This window comes from Gobio gobio (assembly GCF_949357685.1).
Source record: "Gobio gobio genome assembly, chromosome: 18".
In the NCBI taxonomy this organism is placed as follows: domain Eukaryota; kingdom Metazoa; phylum Chordata; class Actinopteri; order Cypriniformes; family Gobionidae; genus Gobio; species Gobio gobio.
The window spans coordinates 39,888,862-39,913,248 of NC_137111.1; the positions used below are offsets into that span (position 1 = coordinate 39,888,862).

The window sequence follows — 24,387 nt, forward strand, 5'->3', positions numbered from 1 at the left end:
AGTATCTTACATTCCACATGCAAAAAAAGTAACATGCGCAAATACAGAACAGACAGTAACAGCCTTGAATTTAGAGCACTAGTGGTGAGAAACTGCTGATATCACATCAGTGAGCGCCAATGAAAACCTTACAATTAAACAAAGCTTTGCATGATGTTGTCTAGTCTAAATTTTATCATGACACTTATACATCAAGGACAGCACACATTTCCAAGCCACGCTATCTTGTTTTCCCTGAGAGGTCAAGTATCTGTGCACACAGCAGCTGACAGTCATACAAAGCTGCCACAGCACATGAGAAAGAAATACAAAAACTACAATATTTTTTCCATCCAAATATAATTTATTGTAGTAAAACAAAAGATGTTTAAAAAAAAAAAAAAGTACACAAATAAAAACATGAAAATCAATATGTACTACACTGAACTGTTACGCTGATGTAAAAGCTCATCTAGCTGTTAACCAATCTTTTATATCTAAATAAAGCTAAACAAGACCACAGGGGTGCCACAATCCTGTTCCTGCCACAATCCTGTTCAGATCCAGCCCTGATCAAACACACCCGTCTGTATTATCAAGTGCTCCTGAAGAGCTTAGCTTAGCTGCTTCAGGTGTGTTTGATCAAGGTTGGCTGAACTTTGCAGGAAGGAAGATCTCAAAAACAGGATTGGGCACCGCAGGTACAGGTGACGTCCTTGCATGACTCAAACTCTACAACAGTCTCCTCTGCGGTCAGCTTCAGCTATGCTTCTAATCGCGTGGTTTGGTAGCAAAGGTGAGGTATCCAGTGTGTCCTGCCATTTCTCTTGGGGGTGTGGCAGTCCTGCAGATTACAGAGGTGTTCCCAGTGTTTGGGACTTCCTCTTGACTAAGATCTGAAGCCATCTGTGTGCTGTTAGTGCAGCCCTCCTCTGGTCCAAAGTCTGGTAATGGCATAGTGATAGCACGGACGTCGTGCACTCGCAGCAGAACCTCCAGTGTGCAGATCTCCTCAAAGCCATGGTTCAATAAAGCCTCGCAAGTCCTCTGGACCTGCTCTATACACGGTGAGAAGGAACAGAGACGACCTCCTAAAGACAAAGTCGAAAAGAAAAGCAGTGAGCTTTTTTGAGCAGTATTATTAGCATATTAGCCTTCATACTAAAGCCAAAAAGTACACTATTAAAAATAAAGCTGCTTTAATGGAATCGATGGTTCCATTAAGAAACTTTAACAACCATGGATCCTTTTCAATGCACAAAATGTTCTTCATACTAAGAAAAAATGGTTCCTTTAAGAACTCTTCAATTAATTTTTTGCAAAAAACAAATTTGGGATTTTTTTTTAAAGCCCGGGACACACCAAAGGCGATGTCAAAGAACTAGCCAAAAAGCAGAGGGCGACTGTCACCTAGCATTTGTGTTCTGCACCTGTGTGTAAGTAAATATCTGGCTATATCAGCAGGTATCAATAGTCTATTTTCGTCATTCAAAAAAGAAAACTAGGACTGAAGATATACAAACCATAAACAAAGCAGTGCTTGCTTACCATTTTGAATATCAATCATGCTGATCACTTTCTTCATTCCATTCACCTCATGTTATTATGAAAATATATGCGCATTCAAATGCTCAGGTAATGATGTAAAATTATAACAGCTTTCTATCTGTGCCGTCTTGACTTCTTTGCTCGTTTTCATCACTTTTGCTTTTATTCTCGTGCACGGACTCGTTCGCTACACTTTCCATGCATTTTATTTCATGGAAAGAGAGCACCATTGCGTAGAGAAAGGCCTTGAAAACTGCTAGATCTGCTTATTTTTCGACTCTCGAAGAAGAAAACAAATGCAACCCTAGGTTATTATTTGATACAGTGGCTCAATTAACAAGAAACAAAGCTTCAACCAATGTTGCCAACTTGCGGACAAACTAATTAATGAAAAAAAATTCAATGCCTTTTTCAAGCGCAGGTTTTTCACTCCTGAATTGGGACTGTTGAGTCACAACTGACACTGCACTGGTGATCTTCGTCCGGCGAGATCCATGGTCTCGAGACTGGAGAATGCCTCTCAATCTATTATTTAGAAAAGTCCCAGAAACTGCTTTTTTTATATGAATGATATTTGGATCTCTGTGACTCACCATGTCCATCTTCAAGTTTGCATCTGTTCTTTATCAAACCACTGAGCAGATACAAAAGTCCCCAGCGCTTGTGCTACACTCTATGCAAACATGAATAGCTGTTTATTAGTAGTTTAAATGAATCTCCCTGTTTGACAGCAACAAGCGTTACTATTTATAAAACCTTATCAAATACTAGACAAGATCACAATTGAGGCTGACGTCAAACCAAACCTGAAAACAGGAACATTTTTGTTCAATTTTTAAAAGAAATGGCAATTTGACCTTGACCATGTTCCTCAGCAGTAGATCCAAATTTCATGCAGTAATTATTGCCTTAAACTGAGGGGCAGACCCAGAAAGAATGTGATATTATACACATTTTCTGCACTAATTTCAGGTGTAAATCTGCAGAATCCTGTGTAGGGGATGTAAAGCTGAAGTGTGTCACTAGGGGCATTAAACGGAACCGCAGAACAGATGACTTGTCCTACACCTTGCTTTCAGCAAGTTCTGTGGGTGCAGATTTCATGAGAATAATCAGAGGCCAGATTCACGAAACATCCTTAAAATAAAGTCCATAAAAAGTGCATCTGCCCATCAAATAATGTGCTCCCCACGGCTACGGGGGTTAATAAAGGCCTTCTGAAGCGAATCGACGAGTTTGTGTAAGAAAAATATCCATACTTAAAACTTTATCAAGTAAACTTTCGGCCCACCGCCTTCTGTGGAAAAGTGTTGAATGTTGAAAGTGAAACTCAAGATGCGTATGTGACGTCATGACGAGCCTTACCTGGTTGTGTTAGTCTTTCGATCGGCAGGGGAACAACAATTTTTCCATAAATTGAACAGGGAAGGCGGTCGGCCGAAAGTTTCCTTTATAAAGTTTTAAATATGGATATTTTTCTTACACAAACGCATCGATTCGCTTCAGAAGGCCTTTATTAACACCCCGGAGCCGCGTGGAGCACGTTATTTGACGGACAGGTGCATTTTTTTATGGACTTCAAAAACAGAGCAACTATAAATCCAATTCTAATACTTGGATTAGCCTGGACTTTTGTAATATAACTCCGATTTTATTCGTCTGAAAGAAGAATGTCATATACACCTAGGATGACTTGAGGGTGAGTAAATTATGGGCTAATTTTCATTTTTGGGTAAACGATCCTTTTAAGAAAACATTTAAGAAGTATTCATATTCCCATTCAAATCATCGTAAATAACTTCTTAAAGTTAGGATATCCTCCAACCTATCATAAAAACCCAAATGTAAGATGTTTAATGAATTTAATGGGTTTTTTCAAATATTAACCATTACAACATAACGGTAGCTAGCTTAATATAATATATTACTGATAGTACCATGAATACGGATGAGTACTCTGAAGAAATACAGATCGATATTTCACACGTATAGCCTATGAAGTGTTCACTCAAGCTAGAACTAGCGAAGCAGCACGACACACAGATACCAGACGCATTCACTCTAGAGAAAACACAAGAAAGACAGCGCAAACGAATAGGACAAAGCACTGCATCTTGAAACAGGCGCTTTTTTAAAATAACGATTTCAACGCATTAACACGACAGCAAGTGATTAACTCCCGTCAAGCCAGTCACAACGTAAATAGTCTGCACACTTATGATATCTATGGTAATCTGCAGGCAGCGCAAAAAGACGGGATTTTCATTCAGCGAATATTTAGCAATACCCGCCTTTCAATAAAACAACACCTTTAATTTTCTTCTTAAGTAAAAAATTAAGATGTTCTTAAGAAAATATTTGAGAACTTAATTTTTCAGGCATTGCACTTTGGAACATTCTTACGAACTTAAAATTTATCTTAAGAATTTTCTTAACTTCTTTCTTAAGATTTTCGTAAATCCTGCCCTAGGAAGTGATGTTATAAAGAATATGGTTTCTCAACAGGCTTACTGGAAGAAACCAATAACTCACTAAGCTGTTAAGGGTTAGAGAGCAGTCAACATGCACATGTTTGCATATTCTTGCCTTACTGTTAAACCGTCTCATAATAACAGGATAAATGGAGGAAGGGTGGTTAAAGGTTTAAAACGGCAATTCTCTTCTACTCCTTTGCCATCTTTCTCCACTAACACGATTGGAGGGAATTTGGGCTAAAGGTGGTATTACTAACATGCACAAAAATAGCCACTGCTGATCAGAGTAAGAAGATAGACAGGGTGCTGTGAGGAGACCTTAATGGGTGTGGTTTACTCTTTGAATCGGTCTTTAGATTCAATCCAATCACGTTCACTTAATCCAGCATGACCCCAATCCTTCACTCACAACATTCGTTATAGAAATACAATGAATGGGAACCACTGTAGGAAAGCAATGTAGGACTGCCTCACTCTCCCTCTCGAGCCTGACCGTTCTCACAAGAGATGCATCAGGGATCCAAAGTCAATTGATAAATGGACAATAAAATGGTGCCTAAAGAAAATACTTTTACAAAACAAATATTTCAGGTCATCAATGCTGATAATGCTGCTAAATACAGTGCTCTGCAAAACTCAGTTGATCACTGTACATTATTCCTAAAGGCACCTTTTACCCATTATAATTCACAATAAATCCTCTGATTACTAATTGTTTAAATATCAACTCAGTTACTAACCTGCTGTCTACTCGTGACCCCCCCCCCCCCTCCCCCAAGCCCATAGCTGACAGTTCTGAATGCCTACACCAATTACTAATCCCTAACCTTAACCAATTAAATTAGCTGTAGGGCGGGACTGTGTCAGAGTATCTCTGAAATGGCAAGGCTTGTGGGTTGCTCCCGGTCAGCTGTGATGAGAATTCACCAACAGTGGTCTGAGGAGGGCAAACCACAAACTGGCAACAGGGTGTTGGCCGCCTAAGGCTCATCGCTGCACGAGGGCAACAAAGGCTATACCGTCTGGTCCAAGCCAAAAGAAGGTTGACTGAGGCACAAGCACACAAAATTTGAATTATTTATGGGAGGAATGTGTCAACACACAGTGCATTTCACTCTGCTGCGCATGTGGCTGCATAGCCGCAGACCAATCAGAGGGCCTATGATGACCCCTGTCCAGCATAGAAGAGCACCTACAATGGGCACGGGAGTATCTGAACAGGACCTTGGAGCAGTGGAATAAGGTTGCCCTGTCCGATTAGTCCGTTCTTAAGTCCGTGGCTGGCTGTGTACGTGTGATCCATTTAACTGGGGAAGTGATGGCACCAGGATGCACTGTGGGACGACGACAAGCCAGTGGAGGGAGTGTGATGATCTGAGCAATGTTCTGCTTGGAAACCCTGGGTCCGTCCATTTATGTGGATGTGAATTTGACACGTGCCACCTACCTAAACATTGTTGCAGACTGGGTACCCCTTTCATGATAATGGTGTTCCCTGGTGGAGGTGGCCTCATTCAGCAGGATAATGTGCCCTGCCACACTGCACTGTACACAATGTTCAGGAATAGTTTGAGGAACATGATGAAGAGTTCAAGGTTGTGTCCTGGCCTCCAAATCTCACTCCAATTGACCATTCGCAAAGACCCGTCCTCTTTAGTTACTGTTGCTATGTCGGACAAGCCATGGCGCTCTCACACCACACACGTTCTCACGTAGAGAAAATACATCGCGGAGCAAAGAGGACACTGACAACACACCGACAGACCGGACAGAGCAAGTTACTTTTGATATGAAACAAAGACTCTCAACTTTGAAATTGTTTTTTTTTTTTAAAGAAATGTAAACAATAAATACCGTTTTGTGGCACTTTAATGTGTCGTGACCGCTGTAGCGCCTCAGTTAAAGCTGCTCGCGAACCGATTATCTCGTCCTTCTAGTGCATTGATAAGCATGAAATAAACATGAATGAACACTAAAAGAAATGTTGTTTCAACCGCAGAAAGACATTAGTACACAGACATTAGTACACAGACAAAGTCCACCGACGTTAATCTACTAACTCTCCTGACTGCTTTGTCGGACAAAACGGCAGTTTTTGCCATGTGATTGGTTAGATCGCCTGTCAATCAAACTTGCAGCAAAGGGTGAATTGAGCATCTGTGGAATGTGTTAGACCAACAAGTTCAATCCATGGGGACTTCGCCTCGCAACCTACAGGACTTGAAGGATCTGCTGCTAATATATTGGTGCCAGACACCACAGGACACCTTTGGGTGCCTTGTAGAGTCCCTGCTTTGGCGGGCAGCGCTGTTTTGGCAGCACGCGGAGGACCAACAGCATATTAGGCCATAATGTTTTGGCTCATCTTTGTGTATGACCAATGATTTGAAATGCACATCTATCTTAGGGCTGGAATACAATACACAAATTGTAAACTCTGAAGAGCATCATACACTTGACTTGTGAATGGTTAGAGAGAAATCTGGCCATCATACAACTGAGGATCACACACTACCAGACTTTCAAGTTGTACCAAACACAACAAACTCACACCGAAACATGCGCCACGTTGCTAGGAGACACATGACCAACAGAACAATACGTGTTATAAAATCTGCTCAAATCATCAACTAAAGGTTCGGTTTAGACTTATTTGATTCCCTGTAGTCTGTGCCCATCAGACAACATAGTGATTTCTGTGAAATCTGTCAACTCTAAATGGCCAAAATCTGCAGAATGCCTTTGACTTTTGGCAACTAGCGTCAACTCCAGAATGCAAATCGGGGCAAAATGATGCATCTCATAGCAACGAAGCACATGTTTCTGCATAAGTTTGTTTTGTTCGGGATGAATTGAAAGTATGGTAGCCTGTGATCCTCAGCTGGTTTGTGCATGAAGGCCAGTTTTGCTTCGTAACGCGCGAGAGAGAGAGAGAGCAAGAGAGAGAGGTTGAATGTGCAATTCCATTGACTAATAAGGCCTTTGCATGAAAACGCAGTCATAAACAGAGACATCGGGTCTCCTGGCAACCAGGCTCAACAGGTCTCCTGGCAACAGAGGCCTGGGTAAGAAATGAGTCACGCCAAAAGCTTGGATTCTCTGAGCACTTAAACCAGAGAACAAGACTGAAAGGCCAAAAATGAGACAAATTAAAGAAACAGACAGGACAACAAATCAGTTCAAATCACTACACACTCTGATTGTTGCATCATAGTAATAAGATGTACTTGTTGTGAGAAACTTGGAGTTAACCAAAGCTTCATAGTCAGATCCATGCTAAAGTTTTCTGCACTAACAACTCCTGAAAAGTATTGCACAAGATATAGTCAATTAAAAAGAAACAGAAAGAGGCCAGCAAATGTATGAGAATTCCAGAGCCTTGCCCGTGCTCACTGAAGTCTCACCGCCTGCCCCTTTATGGTCATTATCCTGCCAGCAAAACATTCTGCTTGTGTGTGTGTATTACAAATTAGTTTCTTAGACGGGGTGTAACCTAGAGCGCTGCAGAAATTCCACTATCATGAGACAGAGAGAGACTACAATAAACATTTCCTCCAGGAGAGCCTCTCTAATCTTATACTCCACGAAGGCAGATCTTTATACGCATGTAGACAAATGAAATGCATTTGGGTAGTTGATATGAACCAAAATTGTTATAAATGAGTTGACTCATTTATCTTTTAAAATGATTGTACATTATGTAATGACTTCATTTTAATTACACCTAAAAAGAAAAGAAAAGAACCAAAAAATGTGGTTACTGTCAACTTCCCTTATATCAAAAATGTATTTAAATTGTTTTTAAAAAAAATCACAGAACCGGCTGAAAAAACAACAACCATTCAACTAAATATCAGCTTCAACCTTCACAAAGACAGGAAAGCGATAGGTTAAGAGGCCAAGGGCAATGCATTTTTATGAAAATTCCTCTTTCAATATCCTACCGACACAGGGGAATAATTCATACACAAGGTCTGCTGACCCCTTACTGGGACACGGACTAGTCTGGGCCTGCCCAGTAGGGCAAAGTGGGTAGCAGTTCCCATGGAAATAGCTTCTTGCCAAGTGGTCAGGTCACTTCTGAAGAAACCATTTCTGACATGGCCACTCGATAAAAAAACAAAGAGTTGTTCTAACAGACTGATCAAAGAAACCACAGATCAAACAACTATGAATGCTGTTCGAGCTGGGCAAACTCAAGCCAAACTCATCATGATTAATTAAAGTTACTGGTGTGACATCATTATGGCACAAAACTAAGATGTAATTATGGAGAACAAGAGGCTTCTGTCTATGATTCACAGAATCTGCCTCAATAAATGAAATTCACAATTTAAGAATTATGAATCTCACTCCAAACCTCCCATTCTTTGGACATTATTTGGGCATTTCATTGAGGGAAATGGCAGATATGGGCAAATATTACACACCACAACTTTGTTTTTAGTTTTTTGGAAATGTCCCTTTACTTACTAATTTTCCTTAAAAGTACTTTGGTTAACCAGGAAAATACCACGGTATATAGTATATATCAAAGTACCAAACTTACACAGTACTTTTTGAAAGCGTACATATTGATCATTTTAAAACTGCACCATTTATGTGCCTGTAAAGTTTTGTGTTCATAAAGGTCACTGTAGTATTCAGTAGCATGTATATCTTGTGAGGTTTGAAGACTCATTTTAGTGGCTTCACACATTAAGAATAAGTCATGGCGATGGAGAACCACATGCCATTCATTAATATGGTAAAGTCTCTTTAGTGATTTCAGTTATGTACTCTCACCCTTGCATTTCAAGGCCCTCTTGGCATGCGTGACTGCCTCCCACGGAGAAGGGATGTCTAAAAAGACTGCATCGGCTACACCTGTAACGCCAAAGCCCTCCGCGCACACATCCTGGTTTCTAACAGTAACCAGGTGAGACACCTTGTGCTCCTTGAACTCCTGGGTGGCCTTCTCAGCTCGCTGAGCGTGGAACTCAACTGTGTGCAGGTGACCGGTGGGAGCAATGGTCCGCAAAATAGAGTGAGACAGAGAGCCGCTGCCTGTACCTGGAAAACAGACACAAAATCTGCTGTTATAACAAGCCCACCACTGGGAATATGTGGTCTGAGTTTAAGATTATAAATTAATATTATCTACTTACACTGTTTTTAAGAATGCAACAGTTTCAGACACTCTAAATATTAATCAAAATTTGGCTATATTCTGATTATGCAAGTATAAATGTAAACACATTCTCCTTATTGTTAGAACCACATTAACCCCCTCGAGGAATGTTCCTTTGTTGACTACATTCTAAATAAACTACAACAAAACAGATTTCCTTTGTCCTGTTGCTTAGCTCCCTGTCACATACCTGAAGCTCATTCATTATGCAGGTCATTATGCGGGTCTTTTGTTCTCTCAGGTGTGATACCCAGCATTATTCATTATCGTCATGTCGTTATAAAATTACGTCGGTTAGAGGTTCTACATTTCGGTTTCGATTAGTTTTCGGTTAATCGTCCAGCCCCGGAACAGGAGAGACAGAGCACGCTCTGAGCGCTATTTCAGCTCTTCAGATTGCATAATTCAGTGGGAAATGATATTCTGTATGGTAAAATATTTCGCAAACATGTACGAATAAATCAGTATTTCTCCAAATATGCTCACTTTTGGACTAAGAGCCCTACCAGATGCTGTCTAGTGCATCTATGTGAACACATAAACCGGAGCAGACGTGAGTGAATATGAATGAATTGAATTATTCTATTCAAAATATCGGAAGTTAGTTACAGATTAATTAAGAAATTAATGTCACTTTCATTATAAACAGTGGTCAAATATCGAATCTGGAGTCTTAAATCTTTCTAATAGGGGTGTAATGATATATACAGTGACGGATTGATTGACAGCTGTCAGACTCGCGAGTCGCAGAGATGGAGAATGACTGGAGTGACGCCAGCTTTGCAACAGAGCGGTCATTTCTCCTACCTTCACCTGAAGTGGAGGAGGGTGGATTGTCTGTAGACACAAACCCGGAGCCTTATCAATGCGAGCCGCTGGCTCAAACTGCGTTAACTCTCGATGCCGACGATGCTAGTGAAGCAGCCGCGGAAGAGAACTGACCTAATCTATCTGCGTCCGCGGCAACCACTTGCGTGACAGGGTTTGAAAGCGCGTCTCATGTACGAAAATTATCTGTACACATGACGGGCGGCAATAATATCGCAAGAAAAGCCTGACGTTTACTGACAACTGCATTATTTAACCGTATTTTCTTCAATACAATGTTAAACCAAGTGTCAAGTCAGTTTCATTCATAATGTTTCTACCTCATGTAACATGACAGTTCATACTGGAGTGAAGCCGTTCTCATCATGTGATTGGGGGAAACATTTCTGAGGGCGTGGTGAGCTCGTGCTAGGGGCGCGGATAGTGAGCCGTTGGAGGTACCATCCTACGTCACGATGTACCACAACGTCCAATAGGAAAATTCAACTGCAGTAGCCACCGTTCAACCTTAAGAGGGCAGCACTTTGGCAGTTTTACACCATATTTTATAGAATTAAAACACTTTATACTCAAATGTCAAAACATTTACTCGAATCAATGAACAGCACTAATAAAGCCCCAGTATTACAGATCATTAATTAAAAAAAGTTGGTTTAGGGATTAGTTACCCTTTAAAGGGATAGTTCACCCAAAAATGAAAATTTGACATTTATCTGCTTACCCCCAGGCCATCCAAAGTGTAGGTTACTTTGTTTCTTCAGTAGAACACAAATGGAGATTTTTAACTTCAACCGTTGCTGTGTGTCACTCATAGAATGCATGCCAATGGTGACTAAATCTATTAAGGTAAAAAAAACATGCACGGCGGATCGCAAACAAATACGTGCATTACCACCACCTATGTCAGAAATGCTCTGGCGCTCGTATACGTCACTCATTGTTTACTGTATACGAGCGCGAGAGCATTTCTGACATAGGTGGTGGTAATGCACGTATTTGTTTGCGATCCGCCGTAAAACAAGAAGAAGAGCGCGAGAGCACTCCTGGCGTTTGCGGAAGTGCTGCACTTTCAGTGCTGTTGGACATGGTGTTGTATTTGAGGTAAAAAATATATAAATACTGTTCGGTTTATCGCACAAACCCATCGTTTCGTGTCTTAAGACATTAATGTGTTGTCACGAGCCGCATGGATTAATTTGAAGTTGTCTGTGCATGTTTTTTTTACCCTAATAGATTTCGTCACCATTGACATGCATTCTATGAGTGACACACAGCAACGGTTGAAGTTAAAAATTTCCATTTGTGTTCTACTGAAGAAGCAAAGACACCTACACCTTGGATGGCCTGGGGGTAAGCAGATAAATGTCAAATTTTCATTTTTGGGTGAACTATCCCTTAAAGATATTCTTTATGAAACCGGAGATATTCTGTCCCTCCATTTAAATTCCAGTCCTCTTAAACTTAAAAGATCCAAAAGAAATTTAATAAAGGCATCGTGAAAATAACTAATCAAGTGTCTAATCCAAATCCAAGTCTTCTGAAGAGACATATACTGTAGTAAACACAGACATTCAAATGATCGTGTGACGTGCGAGAACAACATGAGATTGCACAAATGCGGAATTAAAATTTTTGTATGAGCTAAACATTTACAATTTGAGTGGTCATTTTGACACGCTTTCTTGCGATTAGAACTGTGACTGATTGCATTGATGATCTGAAGCGTACACGCTGGAATGGCACTCCTCAAAGTGAAAGCGTGAAAGGAGTGAAAGATTTAAATCACCAGATCACATTTAGTTTTAGTGGTATGATTGTTCAAATAATTTTAGATGGTTTATTCTTATATGTATAGTGTATTAATAGCAGGAGAGACAAGACATAGCGAGCATTTAAAGCGCGAGTAATGTGTGAGAGAACGGTAACGAAGTTTCAGTGACATTACTACATTAAACGACTATATACAGCTCTGGAAAAAATTAAGAGACCACTGCAAAATTATAATTTTCTCTGGTTTTACTATTTATAGGTATGTGTTTGGGTAAAATTAACATTTTTGTTTTATTCTATAAAATACTGACAACATTTTCCCCAAATTCCAAATAAAAAAATGGTCATTTAGAGCATTTATTTGCCGAAAACCACAACTAGTCAAAATAACAAAAAAGATTCAGTGTTGTCAGACCTCGAATAATGGAAAGAAAATAAGTTAATATTCATTTTTATACAACACAATACTAATGTTTTAACTTAGGAAGAGTTCAGAAATCAATATTTGGTGGAATAACCCTGATTTTGAATCACCCCTTTCATGCGTCTCGGCATGCTCTCCACCAGTCTTTCACATTGATGTTGGGTGACTTTATGCCACTCCTGGTGCAAAAATTCATGCAGCTCGGCTTTGTTTGATGGCTTGTGACCATCCATCTTCCTCTTGATCACATTCCAGAGGTTTTCAATGGGGTTCAGGTCTGGAGATTGGGCTGGCCATGACAGGGTCTTGATCTGGTGGTCCTCCATCCACACCTTGATTGACCTGGCTGTGTGGCATGGAGCATTGTCCTGCTGGAAAAACCAATCCTCAGAGTTGGGGAACATTGTCAGAGCAGAAGGAAGCAAGTTCTCTTCCAGGACAACCTTGTACGTGGCTTGATTCATGCGTCCTTCACAAAGACAAATCTGCCCGATTCCAGCCTTTCTGAAGCACCCCCAGATCATCACCGATCCTCCACTTACTCCAATTACTTTTGAGGTACTATTAGCACTGTTCTTTGCCATCCAGCTGGTTCTATTGCAAGAGGATAGTGATGACCACAGCTTTGTTTTTTTTATACTTTTCCTCATTAAATAAGTTTTGGTTCAGATGATCACCTAATCAGCACCTCATTCAGTAGAATGTGGTGTGCCTGTGTTGGAATTCAACAGACACTGGAATGGAATGGCTGCCATACATGTAGAGATGCTGATTTAAGAAAAAATTGCAGTGGTCTCTTAATTTTTTCCAGAGCTGTATAATGTATAATAATGCAATGGGGAATATTTGTGGGCCCTAATAATAATACACTAATAAAAATATTTTAATAATAATAATAATAAAGTTTTTTTTTTTTTTTTTTACTTTATTTTGGCTCAAAATATCACGATACATATCATATTGTGAGTTCAGTTTCGCAATTAATATTGAATCGTGACACGAGTGTATTGTTACACCCCTACTTTCTAATGATACTCAGTTTGTCCAGATCAAGTAAGAGTGTGATGTTTTAACATGCAGTGAATGTTGAACAACAATAATCTGGGGCCGTCTGCGATCTTAGTACGTAAAGCAGGGATGGGCAATTCCAGTCCAGTTTAGCTCCAACCCTGACCAAACTCACCTGCCTGTAGCCTTCTAGTAATCCTGAAGACATTGATTAGCTGATTCAGGTGTGTTTGATTAGGGTTGGAGCTTAACTCTGCAGGGCAGTGGCCCTCGAGGACTGGAATTGGCAACCACTGATGTAAAGGGTTAAATATGTGCAAATGGTATTTCTGGGTGATTACATGTTTAATTGCAATTGTAATATTCCTGTACTATACATCTCTTTCAACACAAAGTTATAACCTTAATTAGAAAAGTGTGAATGTAAATGTAGTCAAGAGCCTCCGCAGTTCATGCCTACTAGACTACCTTTACATGCACAGGGAGTCAGATTAATAGGAGAATCTGCTCAATGTAATTAAGTCAATACTAGGGAGAAATAAAGTAATTCATTTACAGAGGGACTGACAAAGTCATAGTGGGTGCGTCTCAATCAGCTCCCTGGTTCAGTAGTCAGGGCACTAATCAGGACATAAGTCATATGGGCTGACTCCCAGATCAGTGCCCTAACTACTGAACTAGGGAGCTGATTGAGACGCACGCACTCAGTGTCCTGCACAGTCTCATGATCTAGACAAAAGCACACAACAGTGCAGTGAATTGTAATATGACATGAATGAGAATTAATGAGTTAGCAATAAAATGGCAAACTCCAGTATTTCCACACGAGAATAGCAGGAAAAGTACATGCATGTTTTAATTTAGTAATCGGACCATTAACATGTGGAATATTACAAAAAGCATCTTATTAGCGGAATATTGACCTTAATCAGAAAAGTGTGTACATAAACATGGTCACAGAGCTACAGTAATAACGACGTGCAAATGAACATGTGATACACGTGCATGAGAACACGTTCTGGTGTTAATGGCCCATCTTCCTCTTCAAGAAACCATTAGCATGCCTTTTGTTCTCATGGCAACAATAGGGTCAATGTTTGGTCTACAGCGTTGCATTCAGATAGAACAGTGGCTGACGTAAGAACGAGAGGCCCAGTAGGGGGGGAAGAACACACTGAATTATTCCAAAAGAAATATCTGATTGCATCCTTGAATAATGACAAAGAAACATTAGCTTGCACATGTGCCAATTCTGTGGCATAGTCACACTCACCTGAACACTGCACTGATATCTAAGTGTTAAATGCTTGCCCAGCTCGATGAGTTTAGAGGGCAATGAGGACAAAGCAGAGCGTGCGCATGTGTGTTTTAATGGATTCATTCAGAATACAAGAGGACCAACAAGTTGAATGAGCCAAACTGAAAAGAGTCTCATCTCCATCTTATCTCTACCCACTCCAACTAGTCAAGTCAAATTTATTTGCATTGCACTTCACAATACACCTCGTTTCAAACCAAAGCAGGTTTACAGAAATCATGATGTTAATGTTTATATTTTAATATCTACATGCCTTATATTTGCATTTATCAGATTAGAGGTGGCCGATAAGAGTCTACATTTTGCGAAAGATATAAACAATAAAAGAGTTGAGATTTGCTATAGTTGGCTGAAAGAAGAAAGTAATTTATACCTAGGATGGCTTGAGGGTGAACTTGTGAACTAATAAAGAAATGACACATCCAGTATGCTTTGTAGGCACATATAGTTGCAACCTCTGACGCACTTAACAAAAACTCTTCCACTAGACCACAAGCATTCCATGCGAACCTATACATTTATCATATCACTTATAGTAGGCTATAGTAGATGTAAGGACGAAACTATCACGTTAAACATGACGTCTGTGTCGATAAATTAAACTTGTGTACAATTGAAATTGATTTCTGGACATTGTAATGTTATTTTTTCAACAATTGTTATTGTACTAATCTTTGTATTAGACCCCCTCCCTGTCCCACCCACTTTTTAAAACAAGTTACACCCCCTGTCCTGGGTATCATATTTCAACAATAACACATTAGAAAATGTTGTCATGCAGGATGTAGTCAGAAAAATTATTCATCTACCCATCTACATGCTCGTTTTTTGAGAACTTGTGAAATAATAAAGTAATGTCACCTCAGGTATGCTTTGTTGCAAATACAGTTGCATGGGGAGGCATGTTCTGGGAATGATATTTCAACAATAACACATTAGAAAATGTTGTAATGTAGGTCATCATATATATATATATATATATATATATATATATATTATAAATAAAAATAACATTATGACCATTGACAGGTGACATCAATAACACAGATTATCTCTTCATCACGGCACCTGTTAGTGGGTGGGATATTTTAGGCAGCAAGTGAACATTTTGTCCTCAAAGTTAATGTCTTAGAAGCAGGAAAACTGGGAAAGCATAAGGATTTGAGTGACTGCAGCTCTTGTGGGGCATTCCCGGTCTGCAGTGGTCAGTATCTATCAAAAGTGGTCCAAGGAAGGAACAGTGGTGAACTGGCGACAGAGTCATGGGCGGCCAAGACTCATTGATGCACGTGGGGAGCGAAGGCTGGCCCGTGTGGTCTGATCAAACAGACAAGCTACTGTAGCCCAAAATGCTCAAGAAGTTAATGCTGGTTCTGATAGAAAGGTGTCAGAATACACAGTGCATCGCAGTTTGTTGCGTATGGGGCTGCATAGCCGCAGACCAGCCAGGCCACCGTGGGAAAAAAACAACAGTGGGCACTAGGGCTGCAACGAAGCGATGACGTCGACTACGAAAATACGTTGACGCGTCGGCGTCACATTATTTACGTTCTAGAATAGAACAGAAGATCTAGAATAATGGCGGCTTCTGCTGCCAGGCATAGTGAAAATGAACATTTATCATATAAAGCAAGACCGTGACATTAAAAAGTGTGGGAGTACTTTAAACAGAAGCCGAATAAAACAGTTTGGTTCGCTCTGTAACGCCGGTTTTATGCACTGCATAAAAATGCTGTGCGCGTGGAGAGCGGGAGCCGCGCGCGCCCGTTGGGCTTTCACACTGCCAGTGTTCGTCTCTATATAACATGCTGTATATAGCCTAGGTAGTTTACATGATTAAAGTAACATTAAAGTTAAGATATGCCTCTAGTTTTAATAATTTAAATGTGTCTTTGAAGTTTGGGCAAAAACTTCTGGCAGCTTTAGTCGTTGTTTATGCACATGTATATCTTCAAAATAGACGACTAGTTATACATTAACACTATGCTGAAAGCTTCAGTATGTGAGCCTTTTGCAGATAAATACAAGTGCATTTTCGAATACTATTGACACAAATCAATAAGTAAATCATACTCAACTATTATAGTAAACAACTTTTCCTAATTAGGCCTATTCTGTATACATTTTATGATGAATAGTATCATTATACATGATGTTTAAAAAGCTTCTTGTGTTCATATTTCATTATAAAATTGCTTAAGTACACTACCCTTCCTGAAATACAATTCATATTGTCATCATTCATTGAGTTCATGTTAAAATAATATACAAATTCACTACCCTCTTTGAAATACAATAATCAGTAAAAAAGAATCATCAGATTAATCTGGAAAAATAATCGTTAGATTAGTCGACTAATTAAAAAATTAGTCGACTCTAGTGGGCACGTGAGTATCAGAACTGGACCACGGAGCAAAGGAAGAAGGTGGCCTGGGGCCTCATTTATAAACGTTGTGTACGCACAAAAGAAGGCGTACGCCACTCTCTACGCAATAATTGGTATTTATAAAAAGCAAACTTGACGGGAAAATGTGCGGTCCTTCACGCAAACTCTGACCCAGGCGTACGCACAAAAACGGGTGAAATGAGAAATGGCGACACCGTCGGCAGATGGAAGAAACACGTGAAAGTGTGTGAAACTGCAGACCGTTGTGTAAAAGAAATGGCTATACTGCCTCTCATAAATAACATGAAGACTTCACAAAGCAAGTCTTACAATTAACAGCCTACACGAACACCCGTTTGATCGATCTGCAGTGTAAAACAAACAAAATCAAACGAAAATTACAACAGAAATGCAAAAAAAAAAAAAAGTGAAATATGTTCTGCAACAATATTGGCATGTTATGCAATTCATCCTCATAAATAATATGGTAAACAGAACGAAATAATGTACAAAACTGATATTCTCGTCAATGTGTCCGTCTGGCGGAGCAGATATAGATGCAATTAGATAGACAGATAGATAGATAATTAGGGAGATATATAGATAAATAGATAGATAGATGTATTAATTGTCCGCTGGGGAAAGTTGTTTTCATAGTAAAAATTTCTTCATCAGCTACGGAATCATGGTATTCATGCAAATGCCTTTAGTTTGTTTTATTTTCGATAAAATAACATATGACGTATGTCTCAACCATTCAGAAAGCTGCAAGAAATTACATTTGCACTGAACTATTTCCCATTTCCACGTAGATAATAGGGATAGGGATTAATAGGGATTCCCCAATAATTGCCGCCAGTCTCTCATCAAGAGGGGTCAGCTCCGGTGTCCCCTCTCCCCCACCCGTGACAGACACACTCTGGCGATGGAGCGCTAGACGCTTTTTTGCCTCGACTTTGATGTCCGACCATTTTGTTTTGACCATTTCTTTTTTTTTCGGCCACGGTCCGAGGTTGTGAGGCTACAGCATTTACGGCGTCTGCAACCTTTTGCACCTCAAGTGCCTTTTTGGCATTAGTAATGCCCACACTGTGCCCTCCAAAAAATATTTTTCTCCTCTTTTCCACCTTGCCAACGATAATTTCAAATACATAATTTTGAAAAGTGTATATCTGCACCAGAGAACAAAAATCACCTGCACTCATGGCAGGTTCATATAAGTAAGGTGAGGTGTCTCTAGCATATAATTAAGCTCGTTTATAGGCTTGTTTTGCTACTGGTTATGAAGGACAATACAGTACGAAATTTTATATCAGATTAAAGGAGAAACATAAAGAATGAAACCTGACACTTGAATAGTTGCTATATCAACATCCTAACAAAGATAATATGTTTAAATAATTTATAGTTGTCAGTACATGTCAAGCTTTTCTTGCCATTTTGCTGCCCGTCATGTGTATAGATGCCTTCGCATACACGAGAAGCTCGTTCAAACCAGGACACGCAAGTGGTTGCCGTGATAACGAACAATACCTTCACGTGCTGACTTACGTGGACTAACTTTTATTTAAGGAAATCGGTTTATAATAGGTTTGAAATTATTGGTCATGCGCTGCCAATTGATTCAGTAGATTTGAACATGTCTATAATATAATCGCTTATGTTGGTTAAGGACGTTTTCACACCTGAAAGTCCGCACCAAGGTCCGAACCGAAGATCATGATACATTTAATACATTTGGTTAGTTTTTGATACATTTTATACATTTGGTTAGTTTTGGTTTGGTTTCACATTGCAATTATGCGAGCGCACTAAAGAACTTTACATGACACACGCGTCCACTCGTCATCATCTATGTGGGCTGCATCTGGACATTGATTGGTTTGTAAACGGACGTGCGTCTGACGTCAGCGCCTTTGACAAGAATGGATGAACGGACGCATATCGTTGCCACTATTGAACAGTGCACTGCATTGCTTGACTATTTTATTTTCGTTACGTTTAAAAGTGGACATTTCAAGCCTTATATACACACATTTCTCATGTTTGTGAGACAAGTAGCTGCTGAGTTTCGGTTTATTTGAGAAGCGCTTCAGTTCATGTGCAAAGCATGTGATCGCTCCCGTGATTATTGTCTGCTATAGATTATTTGCTTCTTATTTATTAAATTCAGGCAATTATCTGATGAAACATTGATTAAAACTAAGATACAATTTATACAAAAGAAATTCACATTAAATAAAGGCTTTCTAAGCAAAATCATACAAAATTTCTTTCAAAATAATTTCTGACCTTTTGTCTTCTTCTGACAGATTGCGCATCTTTTCACTTTTCATAATCCATGTAGCCTAGATGAAATTTAAAAATGACATTATAATATTAAAAATAAACAGGAACTTCCTGTAAATGGTCTGAAAGTACGAACCATACAGAAAATGCTTCCACACTAGAAACGAACCGAACCTTTGTTCAGTTTGATCCGGACCGAGACTACCTCTTTTCGTCTGACCAAATTTCGTCTGTTTGGTCCGGACCATGGTACACACCTGTAATTTTGATTCGGACCAAACTGAAAAGTCCGAAAATCTGGATCAAACAAGGTAGGTGTGAAAGCGCCCTAAGTGAAAGCTTAAGTTTAATATACAATGATGAAAATGCAAGACAAGCACATTGCATGTATCTAAACTATTATTAGCGGCATTTGGTATGGGATCTGACTGTTCATTGATTAAATTTCCATTTAAATGTTAATGAAATTAGTCGTAGTGCACATCTCTAATATAAGCGCTGTGTTTGTACTTTGAAATGTGTGAGCTCACAAGTTCAATCGTAGCCTTTTGAAGTTTAATGAAGTTTCCCGGCGGACCGCCTTCCATATTCAGCTTACGAAAAAGCGTAACAGGCGCGATGATGACGTTGTACATAGCATAAGCATTTTAACCTGCGAGAGGCGTTGCACTTTTTTCACAAGTTGAATAAAGAAGGTGGTCCACCTGAAGCTATATATTTTCCTTTATTAAGTTTTAAATATGGATATTTTTCTTACACTAACCCATCGATTCACTTCAGAAGGCCTTTATTAACCCCCTGGAGCCATATGGATTACTTATATAATGGATGGATGTACTTTTTTGGGCTGCCATTATAATACTTGGATTATCCAGGACATTTTTTAATATAACTCCAATTGTATTTGTCTGAAAGAAGAATGTCATATACACCTGGGATGGCTTGAGGGTGAGTACATTAAGGATGAACTATCCCTTTAAGTCATCCTTGCGATGGAGGTTTGGAGGTTAAATAACTTGTTTTTTCAATGTTTCATCATCGGACTCGCGCTTGGATTGATATGGTAAAATAGACGCCATTGTTACAGTCTTTACAGTGTGTACAAGCGCTGAGGAGTGAGGGAGCCTCGTGAGCTGAAGTACAGTTATGGCAGAGCCTTATAAGTTTTTCAACGGCTCTGAGTTATGGTAATAGTGTTAGCTTCTGACACGCGTTGTACGCGGTAGACCAATCACAACAGACTGGGCCATCTGGCCAATCAGAGCAGAGTAGCTTGCGGAAAGGCGGGATTTAGAGAGACAATCACCGGAGGAGTCATTTGAGAATCACTGAAAAAAAATGTGGTGATGTGCAATGTAAAAAAGAACATGTTTTTGACCTTTGATGCACATGTTGTAGGAGACCTCCAAAACCCAATAGGGGCACTTTTATACCGTGTAAGATATACAAGATAATTTATGCCCATAAATTTGATAAAACTGACCTTAATATAGATTCAAGCTAATTGAAAACTACTACTATTGTTATTGTGTTGAACACAGAAATCTTTCAGTATTTTAAATAAAGCGTCTGAACAGATCTTCACTCAGACTTTCTTTTCTCATATTTTTAGAATGAGCTTTGCAGTAGGGTGGATATCAGTACACTGGAGAATAGTGCTTTTGCCAAAACCCTTTGATGGTTCAAAGACTCCTTCTTACCTGACTCACAGACGACAGAGCCCGGTTTGAGGTCCAGCATTAGGGTGATGTTGGCTATGTCTGTCGTGTAGAGGATCTGTGTTCGGTGGGGAAGGTTGACAGTCCACAGCTCGGGTGTGGGGTGCAGCACATAAACCCAACCACCCTTACTGCAAGTCACTTTGGTACCAAAGCGCTGTCCAATCAGGTCGCTGGAGTGGCGGATAACCCCATAGCGAGTCTGCGTCTGAGCTCCTGACTGAACTTTGATAGGCATCATGGAATCATGACCCAGGAAGATAATGACAACATCCCCTTCTTGGATGAACTCGGAGTATTCCACAAAACTCATGAGGTACAGCTGGGTTTCAGCTTCAATGAAAAGTGAAGCCTTGGATGATTAATTTCCTGGTCTACCATAAATGAAAACACAGTCTCATTAGTTACTGGACAAAACATTTACATTCATATTTACATTCCTTCATATTACTTCACAGACTAAATCGAACATTTAAGATCTCTTAATTCAATCTCTTTAAAAAAATAAAAATTATATATATATATATATATATATATATATATATATATATATATATATATATATATATATATATATTTTTTTTTTTTTTTTTTTTTTGCGTTTATAAAAAAAAAAGGATAAACAGACTTTATTAATAATAACTTGATTATAAACACAATTGTGTCCAACATGATGGCAAGAACAATTAAGCTCTCATGCTTTTGAAATCATATATTGTCACACTCATTAGACTAACCAACAAATAAATAAAAAAATCCACTGTGCTGACTCTTCTTGGAGTATTATGGCTATTATGGCTTTTGTTTTTAAATATTTCACTTAGAGAAGCGCAAATATAAAGACATCCGTAGGATATTTCAAGTTAAAAAAGACATAAAAAAATTAAATTAAAGAAAAATATTAAATAAAATAAAAATCTAATATTGTGCTGAAATGAAATGAGTTTACAAATTGATAATTTAATATTGTATCCAATATATTAAGATACATACACATACAGTACCGGTCAAAAGTCTGAAAATATTACTATTTAGATTGTTTTTGAAAGAAGTCTTATGCTCATCAAGCCTGAATTTATTTGATCATAAATACAGAAAAGTCCGTAAGATTGTAATTACAATTGTCACAATCGATACTCAGTTATTATTAATGTTGGAAACAGTTGTGCTGCTTAATATTTTTTTGGAACCTGTGATACTTTTTTCAGGATTCATTCAATAAAAAGTTAAAAAGAACAGCATTAATTCAAAATATAATTTTTCTGAACAATATAAATCTTTACTATCACTTTTTTACTCAATTTAACACATCCTTGATGAATAAAAATATAAGTATTAATTTCTTTCAAAAAAAAAATTACCCCAAACTTTTGAACTGTAGTGTATATTGTTACAAATGATTTCTATTTTAAATAAACGCTGTTCTTTTTAAAACTTTTACTCAAAGAATCATTAAAAAAAAGTATCACAGGTTTTACATTTTTTTTATTGCAACATTGATGATAAATCATTATATTAGAATAATTTCTGAAGGACCATGTGACACTGGAGACTAGAGTAATGATGCTGAACATTTTTTCAGCTTTGCATCACAGAAATAAATTATATTTTAAAGTATATTAAAATAGAAAAGCATTATTTTAAATTGTAATATTTCACAATATTTACTGTATTTTTGTTCAAATAAATGCAGGCTTGAGCATTAGAGACTTCTTTCAAAAACATTAAAAAATAGCAATGTTTCCAAACTTTTGACCGTTACTGTACATTTTATTTGAAATAAAATACATACATGTGCAATACAATATATACGTCAACTACTCCAGTCAGTGCCTAACGTTATTTTTATTCAAATATATAAACCGTTAGAGTGTGACCGTTAGTACCCTGAACCTGCATCTTTCGTGTGTTACCGCAGTCCTGAGACGGAACAGCAAAAAAAATGGGCAATATGTAAGTTAATCTCTTAATAACGCACTTACTGATATCTGTGAACATTTTTATTACGTTATGGATCAGATTCAGCAAGGTCACCATTGTCCTTAATGACGAGACGAACAAGAGAAAAGGATTTCGATTATGTGAGAGCACAGGATGACACGGTCTCTAGTCTACTATCGATTATTTAGAAATATCTATCTTTTTTTAAAAGTTCGTGTTTACAGGAGGGCTACACTGAATATGAAATAACACTTATTAACAAGAACATTCATTACATCGAGAGCAAACTGAAGTGTTTCAAAGCGTAAACAGTATAACTGTTAACTTACATGCGTTGCTGGAAAGGAAACGCGTGACATGACTGAACGAACATACATCGCTCGACATAAAGATATGTTTAACATAACGATAGGCTCAAAAACTCACCGTTTCTGTAAGTTTATATTTGGGATAGAGCAGAGAGAAAGTACAACACGTGTGTGCGGCTAGTATGCTTGATAAACCGCTTGTACATCCGGACGCGGTCTAAAGAGCGGTTCTTTACCTCATGTGGATGGACTCAAACGCATGTGAACGCGCTGCTCGCCATTTACAAATCTACAACTTGTCGCAAAAACGTCAACTTCTCACGACACAAGCAGTCTCATGAAAATGATGTAAGAGTATTTTAAAGGAACAGTATGTTGCACAAACGTCAAGAAAAACAAAATAGATATTTGCGTGGTGGTTTAGATTCACCTGGACGGTGTTTCCTAGCCCCACAACCATAAAGTAACGTTAGTCATAAGGGTTAAGGTTTCCATCACAGCAGAAATGCACTCCTGGTAAAGGGATAGTTTACTCTAAAATGGAAATTCTGTCTGTAGTTGTTCTAAACCTGCATGAAATGTATTTGGTTGAACATAAAGGAAGATATTTGGAAGAATATGGGTAAGCAAACAGTTGCTGGTACCCATTGACTTCCATAGTAGGCTATATAAAATACTATGAAGTCAGTGGAGAAACTGTTTGGTTCTTCAAAATCTCTTATTTTGTGTTCAACAAATTCATACAGGGTTTGGAACAAATTGATGGTGAGTAAATGATGACAGAAGTGTATTTTTTTAGGTGAACTATCCCTTGAAGTCAGATTATGCTGTATATTATTTAGCATTATAATTCATATTGTTAAAGTACAATTTAAACAAAAACAGTCTAACTTAGTGTCAAATGCATAATATGTGCACACATTATACATGATGTGGTTTTCTTTCTCTTTTTTTAAAGGAATAATATTAATTTACTTTTTTTTTTAAGTTACATGTTTAACCCCTGGTTTAACCATGCAATATCAAACAGTTTCCAAGTCCTGGGAATCACTTAATCAAAATAAACATACATTTTTGCACATCTTATTAACTTAACGTTACATATTCTAAGAGCAGTCTAACTAGTCCAATGTCAACATCTTCCAATGAGATGAATGGACTGCAAATAGCAGCCAATGAGAGCGGCTTTCCTGTACTATAAAACAAACGCTCCATCACTATCTTGC

The 24,387-nt window shown here is 38.5% G+C and overlaps 1 protein-coding gene across 2 annotated transcripts; it reads right to left on the minus strand.

The window, feature by feature from the left end:
* Nucleotides 1–328: 328 nt before the first annotated feature.
* Nucleotides 329–23,369, minus strand: trmt61a (tRNA methyltransferase 61A). Of its 2 annotated transcripts, none has more exons than XM_079842733.1 (4): nucleotides 23,280–23,369; nucleotides 20,895–21,286; nucleotides 8,787–9,053; nucleotides 329–1,070 (listed from the first exon to the last, which is right to left on the minus strand). In XM_079842733.1, exons 2-4 carry the CDS (start codon nucleotides 21,223–21,225, stop codon nucleotides 751–753), a joined length of 918 nt encoding a protein of 305 aa, XP_079698859.1. In that variant the 5' UTR covers nucleotides 21,226–21,286; nucleotides 23,280–23,369; the 3' UTR covers nucleotides 329–750. The 2 variants fall into 2 exon arrangements, with proteins under 2 accessions (XP_079698859.1, XP_079698860.1); XM_079842734.1 differs by having other exon boundaries at nucleotides 23,183–23,369.
* Between the last annotated feature and the right edge of the window lie 1,018 nt (nucleotides 23,370–24,387).